Here is a 13138-nt window from a genome sequence, read left to right on the forward strand (position 1 = left end):
AATGGCCCAATTCTGCCCCTATGTCCTATGTCTTATTGGTACCAAAGATTACAGTGGATCCATGAGGCTTTAATAATATTGAGGTAAACTTTACAAAACTTCACAAACTAAATAAAAATATTTAACAGAGTACAGCCAGGTGCAAAAGGCTTAGGCAAGTTTATACAGGTAGGGTGCCTAAGGCTTTTGCACAGTTCTGTATTTGTCAACGTGGAGCGGAGAGTGAGTTTGTAAATCTGGTGGGACCAAAGGATGTTGGGAATGGTGAGGGTGGAATGTCATGGGAGGGGTGTGGGACAGGTGGCAGAGATGGAGTTCTAGGGGTGGGGGTGGTACAGGTACAGACACACCCAGCCCTGAGACACCAGGCACAGTCATTTGATTCCAAACAATTGGTTTATTGATCATTACAGAATGTCTCTCTGGTGCTTCCCACTTCCTCCCTTCTCCCTTCCCCTTTTCCCAGCTATGATTTCCTTCTCCCTGCCCCCTTCCCACTCCCAGTCTGCAATAGAGACCCATATCAGAATCAGGTTTATTATCATTCACATATATCATGAAATTTGTTTTTTTGTGTGGCAGCAGTATAGTGCAATACAGAAAATTACCATGTTACTGTGGAGAGGTCTTAGGCACCTTAACTATATGTATATGCTTAAGAAATCACCAACATCACCTTAGTTTTTTGTAATCCATGACATCATCAAGTGTTTAAAGGGGTGACTGGAACAAAAGGCCCTTCCAATCAGAACGCAGAGGAACCTTTGGTCCAATGACAACTCATGGGTGAAGATGGAGCAGGGTGCTTTTTGACTATAGTCTAGGGGCAGGAATTTGTAGGTGACCAAAATGAGTTGGGATTGAGGAAGTGTGTGCAGATGGAGATGAATTATTGGATTCAAGGAGAAAATGTGTCTTGTTCATAACATGGCTTGTTTCTATCTGCTTTGCATGCCTGGAGCCAGTATAACAAAGACAATCCAATTGCTTATCACATGTTGAATTCCAGATTTTTTTCTGCAGGAAACATTCATAAATCCTGGTTCCTGGTTCCATCAAGAATTAACATTGTGCTGAATGAATGGACAAGCATTTCAAACAACAGATTTTCAGATTTCCTAACTGTTTCAAATTTCAAATATTATTAACCATTTCAAATTCTATTGATATTTTAAACAAGTCTGCAAGATAAGTATACATCTATCAAATCTCCACTCAATCTTCTACATTCTAGGGATTATAGTCCTAACCTATACAACCTTTCCCTATAACTCAGGTGTAATTGTAACTCTAGGTCAATAATCACTGTAAGTTAACCCTGGTGTGGAGGTGAGTTGTAGAATTTGAAAGGGGCAGATGGGAACGTAGAGAGAATAAGTTATATTACTGTAGGTTTAGTGTAAATGAGCTGCAAAGCCTCAATGGGGCAAAGGGCCTGTTTCTGTGCTATGTGACTCTGTACATGGGTCTTTTCCAAATAGCTTCACTCGACACTGTGTATGGCTGAAACTTCTTGTTAAAGTCAGTTGTCAATACCCTTCCCTATCTTTGTCATGGGGGAGCAGCTGAATCCACACAAGGGAGAGTGTTCTTCATTTTGGAAATGAACTGTATTGCAGAGCAGCAGTGTATGTTATTCTCACTCCAATGGCTCTTAACATACAGTGCCTGTTAAAAATGCACCCTTAGGTCACAAATAAACGTTGCTCCTGGCTCTGACATCTGCATCTTTTTAAAGCAAAAAGCATGATTCTCTCCCCATTGCTACCATTCAGGAGGAGGTACTGGAGATTGAAGACACTTCTTCCCCTCCATCATCAGATTTCTGAATAGACAATTGTTGGCCATGGAGTAATTAAAATAAGGAAGAAGACATCGAACTTGAATGGGTTAAGTCAGTGGAAGTAGACAAACCAATTGTCTTTGTTATTGCCATGAAGTCGAAAGGATGGATGCTGCCATTTTGTGAAGCTGCACTGCATTCTCCATTTTGCGAATTGGCTTTGCTTGGCTGAATCAGTGTTTTAAAGTAAACACAACAATGCTCTAGGTAATCTGCTGGACTAGAGATTATGTATTTCCAAATAAGAAGTTATTTGTGATGTATTGTTTGGTTAGATTGATGCACCATCAATAACTCTCAGAGACGTGAGGCGAGAGATAGGCTTTTATTGGCTGGAAGAGAGCACAATCAGCAGCAAGAGACCATCACACAACATCCTGGAGACTGAGGGGGGAGCAGTGCCTCCAATCGCCTTTATACAGGGGTCTGTGGGAGGAGCCACAGGAGCAGTCAGCGGGGGGGCGTGTCCAGACAGGTATATGTAGTTCACCACATTGATATAACATGGAGGTTTGTGAATGGTGGGTCTATGTTTTCCCTGAGAGATTTGAGTTGGTTACTGGTTTGGTAACTGATTTAGAACAAAGACCCATAAAGAGCCATAAATTGCCAGTTGTCACTTGCAGAAGAGGACAATAAATGGATGCTGGCTTGGATCAAAGCCAATAAGAAGGCGTCATAGTCAGTCAGATGACTCATAGCCAATAATACTGAAATGCAACATTAGAACTGGTAAGGCATTAATATAAAAGCAGAGGCTTTGTATGCAAAGTAGCAACAACTCCGGAGATTAACAATCGCAAGGAAGAACCCCCATGACAGGGACTGGAAGAAGAAGGATTGGTCACCTGGCCAATGGGAGAGCCCTGATTCTGTGCTATAAATTGGAAAAATGGCTTGAGTGAGTATTGGAACCGAGGGAACAGTAGAATTCATGGTGTAAGTTGTTGACCTGGGAATCAGCATAGTTACATTGTTGCTTGTGCAGAGACAATAAAGTACAAGCTTCAATTAATTAAGAGTTTCGTAGTGAGTTTTCTAACCTAGTTCGTTTCATGAATGGTTAACACAATGAATCCATGAACACTTCTTCAGTACTATTTTCCTTCTCTTTTTGCACTACCTATTTAATTTGAGTTTTTTATATATATACATTGATAGGCCATTTAATTGAATGGCATTGCAGCAACCTTGCACTCAATGTCAGTAAGACCAAAGAACTGATTGTAGACTTCATAAAGGATAAGATGAGGGAACTCACACTCATAGAGGGCTCAGAAGTGGAAAGAGTGAGAAATTTCAAGTTTCTGGGTGTCAATATCTCTCAGGAGCTAACCTGGATCCAACACATTGATGCAGCTACAAAAAATGCACAACAGAGGCTATACTTCAATAAGGACCCCCCTCACCCAGGTCATGCCTTGTTCTCATTGCTACCATCAGGAAGGAGGAACAGAAGCTTGAAGGCACACCCTCAATGATCCAGGAACAGCTTCTTCCCCTCTGCCATCTGATTTCTGAATGGACATTGAGACCATGAAAACTACCTCACTACTTTTTTACTTGCTATTTTGCACTACTTAATTTAATTTATCTATTTAATTACTTACTGTATTCACAGTTTTTTCTCTATTATGTATTGTATTGTACTGCTGCTGCAAGACAACACATTTTATGATCTCTGCCAGTGATATTAAATTTGATTTTGATTCTGATACTGATGAATAAGTTGTCAAGAAGCTGTAACTAAATGGACACAAAGCTATTTGCCTCAAGTAGTGATAAGACGTTCCATATTCTAATACTCAATTTGGTAATATCCTTTATAATATGTTCTTCTGATTAATGCTCATTAGATTCCTACTTAATAGAAATTCTGGAAAAAAAACACACAATGGAAAAGAGAAAAAGTGCTTTAATATTTACACCATTCATTATGCTTTACCTGAAGATATATACAGTATAACCAAAATGCTAACTGTCCTTGTTTTTCCCCAGAAGACTGGTGTGTATTTCAATCTGTTTCTATTTATTGTTTCTTGTTAGTCAGAGAAATGCTCGATGCTAACAAAGCAGATTTCCTGCACCTGTGCCTGCTGATGATGTCAGCCACAACATGGCAAAGGGGGAATTAAAGAAAGCAAGTTTATCTTGAAGAACTATCACTGACTGCGGGCAGAACTTACTTCTATGGTTCTACGGTTCAACTTGACCTTCAGAGAACTGACAGAAATGCTGCCTCACAGTTTCACAAAGGCCATGACTTGTTTCAAATCCTTACTAAAGTTAACAGCAGATTCCTTGCCCGAACCAATTCCTCTCTAACTTCCCACATAAAGACTGAAACAGTAGAAGAAAACATAGATGTAAGCAACACAGTGTCATTCTCTGTAACTTCTGCCATCTCCAGCAGGATCCGACCACTAAGCAAGTCTTCTCCCCTTCCTCCCACTCTTTGCTATATGTAGGGATCACTATCTGCGTAACTCCCTTGTCAATTCATCCCTCCCCACTGATCTCCCTCCTGGTACTTATCCCTGCAAGTGTGACAAGAGCTATGCCTGCCCATACACCTCCTTCCTTGTTACCGTTCAGGGAGCCAAACAGTCCTCTAGGTGAGGCAAGTCCGTTGTAGTCATCTGTTGTATCTGGTGCTCCCAGTGCAGCCTCCTCAACATCAGTGAAACTTGATGTAGATTGGGGGACCGTTTGGTCAAACACCTTCACTCTATCTGCTGCTAAAGTATATCCGAGAGGTTATCCATTTTGACTTCCCATTCCCATTGTGATATGTCAGTCCATGGCCTCCTCTACTGCTGTTGTATTTTCTGTCTATATTGTGTTTTGTGTTGTGCATTTTTTATGAGTTTCTGTAATTTGTCACGTGGGCTGGGACGTGGTAGAAACTAATGAGTATTCTTAGGTAACTCACTCTTTGTTTTAGTTGATAGGGAGGTAGGAGGGAAATGATATTTTTTGTTGACTGTTTAATTACACTAATTTGAATGCTAATTACTCTTATTCTCTACATTCCTAATTTAGTTTTGTTCATCTCTAATATCACTATAAGATTGTACATCTTTGCTGGTTTCATAATGAAGGATCAAGCGTACTTTTTCTCGACTTGGAACTTGGTTATTAGAAATGCGTCAGACATGTCAACTCCTGTACTCAGTCTCTCAGTGGGTTGGGTCTGTTATCTAGTAACAGCTACGGCTTTAATGAGGCCAATCTCATGCCAGAGGAGCAATACCTCATATTTCATCTGGGCTAGCCTCCAACCTGATGGCATAAACACTGACGTCTCAAACTTCTGGTAATTTCTTCACCCATCCGCACTCTTTCCATTCCCTATCCTATCTTCTCATCTTTCCTCAGCTGCCATCACCTTCCTTTTCTTCCAGCATCCGCTATCTTCTCCTATTAGGTTCCTCCTTCAGCCCTTTACCGCTTCCAACTATTTCCCCCCCCCACCCCGGATTCTTACTATCCCTGCCCCACCCACCCACCCATGCCCCTCACCTGGTCTCACCTTTCACCTGCCAGCTTTTACTCCCCTCACCCTGTCTTATTCTGGCTTCTGGCCCCTGCCTGATGAAGGGTCTCAGTCCTCCAGCACTTCGTGGGCATTGTTCTGTGCCACCAGGCACCCTTATGGAAGCACAAACACAAGAAAATCTGCAGATGCAGGAAATCCAAGGCAACATAATGCTGGAGGAACTCAGCAGGCCAGGCAGCATCTATGAAAAGGAATGAACAGTCGACATTTCAGGCCAAGACCCTTCCAAAACGTCAAAATTTTATTCCTTTCCATAGATGCTGCCTGGCCTTCTGAGTTCCTCCAATACCTTGAATGTGTTGCTTAGGCTGTAAGAGTTAGTTAATTATAAATAACTGGTCCAAAATGATAGAGTTTCTTACAAATTAATCATTTAAATTGTACACACTTTTTGTTAAAAAGTGTAGCAAGGGTGCTTGGAGAGTTGAAACACGAGGGGAAAAGTTGGTGTTGTGCAATGAATTCCTCTGCTTATTATTACTTCAGACTGCTCTTGAGTATTGATGGATGCTCTTGAAACGCTGCTATCAAATTCCTGGACTTGGCTGAGATTGCTGTACACACCCACTTGAATTTTCATCTTTCTGTTTCTCTGCACTTTCCCACTGAGGACAAAGGGAACGGTGAATTCACACCATGCTGGTATGCACTCCTGCATAAACGCATCCGAAATAAGATCCAAGTCTTTAATACCGCAAATTGACCATTGCAAACAAACCATCCTAACAGCTCAAATCCATTAACTAATTGAAAAAAACACACTTTGGGGAAGGGGAACAGTATCAGGGTCACATTGCTGGGTCCAATGCTGACTGGAATGCAGCTCGTCTCGGGCTGGAGACTATTCCCACCCTCTCTGACTGACACTTTGTTGTGATAAAAGGTTTCTTGCTCTGTCAGCCTAAGTTTAAACTCAAAACTTCCTGGCGAACCTGAGCTGATCATTTGTACATTAGGAGGAGGAGTTTTTTACATGAAGGGCAATTTCTTTAGCCAGAGGCCGGAGAATCTGTGGAATTCATTGCCAGAGCCAACTGTGCAGGCCAAGTCATTGTGTATATTTAAAGCGGACTTTGATAGGTTCTCATTAAGTCAGGGCATCACCAGTTACAGGGAGAAGGCAGGAGAATGGGATTGAGAGCTATAATAAATCAACCATGTTGAAATGTTGATTGCAGGCTTGATGGGGCAAATGGCCTAATTCTGCTCTTATGTCATATAGTCTTAGTATTGAGCAGAGCAAGATGTTGCCAATGTATACTACGGGACAAGGGAGCTGGAAGGCAGCACTGAGTTTTATGCCCTTATGACATAGGAGGAGGCCATTTGGCCCATCGAGTTTGTGTTGGTTCTTAGTTCACCCCCCCAATGAATCACATTGCCCTTCTCCCATTTCACTGAAACCTATTCTCTCTCATATGCCTATGAGTCCTGATGAAGGGTCTCAGCTCAAAATGTCCACTCTTTATTCATTTCCATAGATGCTGCCTGACCTGCTGAGTTCCTCCAGCATTTTGTGTGTGATTTCCAGCATCTGAAGGATCTCTTGCAGGCATTAAAACCCCTGGTTGCCTTTCTACTCATCTTCCCTGGTGACTATTTACGGTGGCCAATTCATTTATTAGCCAGCAACACACAATATGCTGACAGAATTCAGCTGGTCAGCTGGGAGGAGAACAATAGCTGACATTTTGGGATGATACCTTGCATCAGGACTGGGGTTGGAGAGGCAGGAAAGGCCAGCATACAAAGGAGAATGGGAACCATGAGAAAGGACTCTGAGGTGATTGGTGGACTGAGGAGGGGAGTAACATGACAGGCAAGTAGTGCCAGGTAGGGGAGATGGAGTTGGAAGACTGCGGCAGGTGGATGATAGGTGAATGCAGACTAGGAGGAAGCTGGAGCACGTGTCAAATACCCGTCCAGTCTTCACCATGGGTCAAATCTTCCCTTATCTGGTCCTTTGCCCACAATGGTACTCTGTACAGTTTCTGTAGCTGCACATGCTTTTGCAGACCTGCAGACTGGACGAGTGTGATTCTCTGGTAATTCAACAAGGCATACACAGCAATTCTATAGGATAGTAACAATAACCGGATCAAAGAAAGATTGACCAAAGTGCAGAAGACAACATAACTGTGCAAATCCAAATATAAATAAATAGCAACAAATAATGAAAACATGAAATAATGAGATAAAGAGTCCTTAAAGTGAGATCATTGGTTGTGGTTGGGCAAGTGAGTGTAGTTCAAGAGCCTGATTGTTGTGGGGTAGTAACTGTTCTTGAACCTGGTGGTGTGAGTCCTGAGGCACCTGTACCTTCTACCTGACGGCAGCAGTGAGAAAAGGGCCTGGCCAGGGTGGTGAGGAACTCTGATGGGTGCTGCTTTCCTACGATAGTGTTTCCTGTAGATGTGCTCAATGGTTGGGAGGGCTTTACCTGTGATGTACTGCACCGAACCCACTACCTTTTGTAGGATTCTCCATTCAAACGCATTGATGTTCCCATACCAGACTGTGATGTCGGCAGTCAATACACTCTTCACTACACATCTATAGAAGTTTATCAAGGTTTTTGATATTAGGTAGGTAGTAGGCAAATCATAAGACCTTAAGGTATAGGAGCAAGATTAAGCCAAATGTCCCATCAAATCTCCCCTGCCACTGAATCATGGCTGATTTTTTTGTTCAACTCCTTTCTCCTGTCTTCTCCCAGTAACTCTTAACACCTCTACCAATCAAGAGAACCTATCATTCTCTGCCTTTACATCCAATGACTTGGCCTCCACAGCTGTCTGTGTCAATGAATTCCATAGAGTCACCACCCTCTCATTGAAGAACTGATCTCAGTTCTAAAGGGATGTCCCTTTATTCTGAAGCCTTGACCCCAGATCCTAAACCAAGGGTTCACAACCTTTTTTATGCCATGGACCCCTACCATCAACCAAGGGGTCAGAGGACACTAAACTGGGAGCACCTGTCCTAGACTCTCTGACTAGTGGAAACATCCTCTGCACATCTGCTCTACCCAGGCCTTTGAACATTCATTGAGACTCTCCCCACCCCCCACTCCAGTCAATGGGCAAATGAAGAGAGCAACTGAAAGAGAAGTATGTAGAGCTTTTGATGTGTTTAGTATGAACTCCAACATGGACTTGTTGGGACAAATAGCCTCCATCTAGGTCAGCTCACTGCTACTAAAGTTGTTGGAATTATTTTCAAATGTCACTGGTAATTGTAGGTATTTAAAAGCTATTGCTTAAATAACCAAATAGACCAATGAAAATTAACATAAGTAACTTACAAAAGTCTAAATGTCCCATAAATAAAAACTGAAAATATAAGCACTCAGCATCTGAAGGTTCAGATCAAAGGTCTGAAGTCTGAAGCTTTTTCTCAATTCCTCATTCCCCAGATGCTTTTTAACCTACTATTTCCAGTATTTGATGTTTTTATTTCAGATATCCTGCGTCTGAGTGCTTTGTTTTGGTTTTCATTAAGTGAGGCAGAAATGAATTGAAACTGTCACAGGAATCAATTAAAGAAAAGCGACACTGATTTACCTTCCTGCTGTTGGCTGATGACCCCTCCCACGCCTGGAATAAACAGTGAGTGGGTAAAAGTAACCACCCCTGCAGCTCTGCATGCCACTGCTGAACGACGTGCAGAGGCCAATGGCAAGATGGGAAATCAGTGACTTCAATGCCTGGCCTCCTGATTCACATAGTGAATCAACAATCAGTTGTGAGACATTCTCCTCCTTTTTGCCAGTATGATTGTCTCCGTTATATTTTCCTCCCTAAGTTCTCGCGACGTACTTGACTCATTGAGGCTTCCTCAGCGTCAGGCCCCCCCACCCCCATTCTGCCCACCTCAGAAGGCCAGCTGATAACTTACAGTGCATTTGTGTGGTTTCTCCCCGGTGTGCCGCCTCATATGCACCACCAGCATGTACTGCGCCTTGAACGGCTTCTGCTCGCGGGAGCAGTCCCGCCACCGACAAACAAACTCCTTCTTCTCCCCATGGATGTGCTCGTTGTTAATGTGCTGAAAAGGAAACAGGCAGAGGTTTCAGCAAGAAGAACAAGAAATCCTGTTTAATATACGGTCAGAAGTAGGCTCAATGACAATTCATCTTGTAATTGTATTAAGGCATTGTCATACCATATAACCTTTCATCATCAAAACAATTAGGTTAATTGATTTGTTGAATGAAGTCAGTAATATGGTTTAGTATCATCTTTTCATCCACTAAAGAAAATTAAAATTCACACCACCAAAGGCTTTGAATCTGCCTATGTTGGCCTTATTTGGCGAATGGATCAGGTTTGGCAATATCTTCCTTCCATGGCCAAACAGTGCAAACAAGACCATACATTCAAAAAAAGGTTAGGTACATACTGATGTAAGAAGATTAGGGGGATGGGAATGACGCGGAGAAACCAAGATTAGAATTGATGGGCTAAATGGCCTCCTTTCCTGCTGTAGGAATTCTATGATTCTATGATCTAAGCTGTTTATGATGAGTTGTACCAACAACCTATAATCAATTTTATTTGTATCTCACAAAAGTTATTGATTGTTTATTCAAATACAGCATGGAATAAGCTCTTCCGGTCATTTGAGCCACACTGCCCAGCAACCTGACAGGACCTGAGTCTAATCAAGGAACAACTTACAATGACTAATTAACCCACCCAGTATATCTTTGGACTGTGGGAGGAAACTGGAGGACCCAAAGAAAACCCATGCATCCTACAGGGAGAACATACAGAGACTCCTTACAGAGGATGCCGGGACTAAACATCAGCTGTAATAGCATCGCGCTAACCATTACGCTACCATGCCAGCACTGATCCCTGCAGTGCGCCACTGGTCAAAAGCCTCCGGCCAGAAAAGATCCTTCCATCATCAGCCTCCTATTACCAAATCAACTCCGGATTCAGGAGGAAAGATCTTAATGTTTGCAATTAGCTTCAAGTGTGATAGGGATCTCAGTGGCTCAACCTCCTATAAGCCTTTCAAAGACAAGGTTGTATGAAATGCGGTTTCTCTCATGTTTAAAGAACAAAGGCCAGCAGTTTTTAATTTTACTTTTTCATGGAATGTGACTGTTGCTGGCAACTCCATTGCTAATTGCCTATCCTAAACTTTCCCTGAACTCAGTCAGCTCTAGGCCACTTCACAACAGCCAATCATACTGACATCACGCCAAGTAAGGTGGCAGATTTCCTTACTGGGTGAATATGAGTAAATAAGATTTTTAACCACAGTTCTGTAGTTTTAATTATTAAATTTTTAATACAGATTTTTTTTATTACTTTAAGGTAGGTTCCCCATTTGTCATGTCTCCAAGCAATAGTCAGGGCGTCTGAATGTTAATCCAGTAATTCTGCCGCTGCGTATCCACTCCCTGCAGTAACCAATACAATCGTTTTACTCCTTTTCTCCTTAACCTAGTTATTACTTGCAGCCTAGTTCTGAACGGTACTGGGCAAAAACTGAAGCAACAGATCACCTGGTGTACAAATCAGATCGTTGCAGACGCTGGGAAACCGAAATAAAAGCAGAAAACGCTGGAAATGCTCAGAAGGATCTTCATCCTGCAGTACTGACTCTGTTTCTTGTCCCACAGCGGTTGTCTCACTTACAGTATTTTTAGATTTCTTTTTACACAGGAATGCAAAACGGCTAGGACAAATCCAAAGCACATCTGTATTAGTTTTATTCATGTTGATGAGCTCTCATCAGGTGAGGGGTGGCACTTGAGGAGAAAGAAGGGGCGGGCGGAAATCTCGCAGCAGTGAGCGCTCTGCACTGAAGGAGTGTGGTCCTGGCAAAAGCTTGAAAGTCTCTGCAGGCGAACGCCTCGCTTCCCAGCAGACTGACACACAAGTCGGTAATGGGAAACACATGCTGCTTTGCTTTGCTTCACTACATCTGCGGCATTCAAGCAGACGCTGGTCTTTAGAAAACAACTAGGCCGAATGAAGGCATGTCATCTATTAGCCGAACTCCACAATAAAATGCACCTGCTGTCAACAGCTTAAGCCTTTGGCAGAGAAAAAAGGGGCCTATGATGAATATGGGTCCTGGGAATGGTGGCCATTAATTACAGATCATAATTTTTCTGCTGCTTTTGCATTGTAAGAAGATAAATCTTCTCATTCCCACCCACACAAACCTTAGCTTTTCCTCAAATATCCCCCCCATTACTTTTCCTTTCACATCTGTCTCCACTTTCTGTCTAAACAATATGTAAACAATTGACTTACGCCAAGCAGATGCAATTTAGATTAATTTCCCTTTAATTTGTCCAATTGGATGCTAGACTGGGATTAATCATCACATGAGAATAAGGGTTGGAATTGGAGAAGGGATCCAAGATTGCTTGGGCATGTCAAAGCTGATAGTCTTCTGATTGCATAAGAGTAGGGGTTCCCAACCTTTTTTATGCCATGGACCAGTACCATTAAGGAAGGGGTCTGTGGAGCCCATGTTGGGAACCCCTGCATTAGATTATTGTGCCTTTCATAAACCTTCCCCCCATCAGTCACCCCTGGCTGTCCGAAGTATCAGCTGAGCGTCATCTTTACAGAGGCAGAAGACCGAGGCTGAAGATCCAAACAAAAGGCTGACAATCTGTGCAGTATTTGTAGCCCATCACTTGCTGCCCTTCAGCTGGACCGGGACAAATTACCATAAATCTACAACATTGCCACTCAGGGACTTGGGCTATCTTTGTAACTGTACGTTTTTCCCTGTAATTGTAATCATATATCTGCTATTTGTGCTGTGTGCTGTAGGCAGTGTGTTTTGCACCTTGGCTGTTTCATCTTGCTATATTCATGTACGGCTGAACAGTAATTGAACTTGAACTTGGGGAGAAGACAGTGAGCCAGCTTCAGTTATCATGTTAGGACTGAATGAGTTCCCATTGCCTCTTTGGCAATCAAATGCATTTCTGTGATCAGGAAATGCCAGCAAAGTTTCTCCAAAGAAGTACATCAGTGAACCCAGTGGGTTTTACAACAACCCATGGCTACTAACTTTTTTTTAAACTCTAAGGACTAGATGGATGAAGGGTCTGGTTCTGTGCTGTATTTCTCCGACTCCTAATTTATTTACTTATTTGAGCTTAAATTTCCTAATGGGCATAGTACGATTTGAATCCTTGTCATTTGATTACTATGCAGAATTCTGGACTATTTCAGTAGTTTATCACAGTTCAGTGGTGCAAGATCCTATATCCTATATTCTCACCTCCATGTTAAAGTGTGGACATATTTAAGGTACCTGACCAGCACTGAACGTTTGATAGTAATTAATCTTTTACTGAAAGCTTGTTGGCCGACCGGTGCAGTACAACAGTGTTTACACTTCAGTAGGTATTACCTTGGCTTTGTGATCCAGATTAAGATTTATTTATTGCATATGTATTGGAACATGCAGTGAAATATGTTATTAGCATTAATATACAACATGCTGGGGGCAGCTCTAAGCGTTGCCACATGTTCTGGCATCAACATGGCGTGCTCATAGTACGTGGCAGAACAACACAGAACACAAGTGGTTAGCACACGCCTTACAGTACAGGTGACTCAGGTTCAGTTCCCGCCACGGCCTGTAAGGAGTTTGTATGTTCTCCCCGTGACTGTGTGGGTTTCCCTCCGGGTGCTCCAGTTTCCTCCCACAGTCCAAAGACGTACCGGTTGGTAGGTTAATTGGTCATTGTA

General features: G+C 42.5%; 1 protein-coding gene across 8 annotated transcripts in view; it reads right to left on the minus strand.

The window, feature by feature from the left end:
- gli2a (GLI family zinc finger 2a) overlaps positions 1 to 13138 on the minus strand; it is a 510119-nt gene that overhangs the window by 40032 nt on the left and 456949 nt on the right. For all 8 annotated transcript variants that reach the window (XM_073026911.1, XM_073026859.1, XM_073026885.1 and 5 more), the window contains one exon: positions 9300 to 9449. In XM_073026911.1, the coding sequence (XP_072883012.1) occupies positions 9300 to 9449 (150 nt within the window). The remainder of the gene's footprint in view (positions 1 to 9299; positions 9450 to 13138) is intronic.

The sequence above is a fragment of the Hemitrygon akajei genome, chromosome 2 (genome assembly GCF_048418815.1).
Source record: "Hemitrygon akajei chromosome 2, sHemAka1.3, whole genome shotgun sequence".
Lineage (NCBI taxonomy): Eukaryota > Metazoa > Chordata > Chondrichthyes > Myliobatiformes > Dasyatidae > Hemitrygon > Hemitrygon akajei.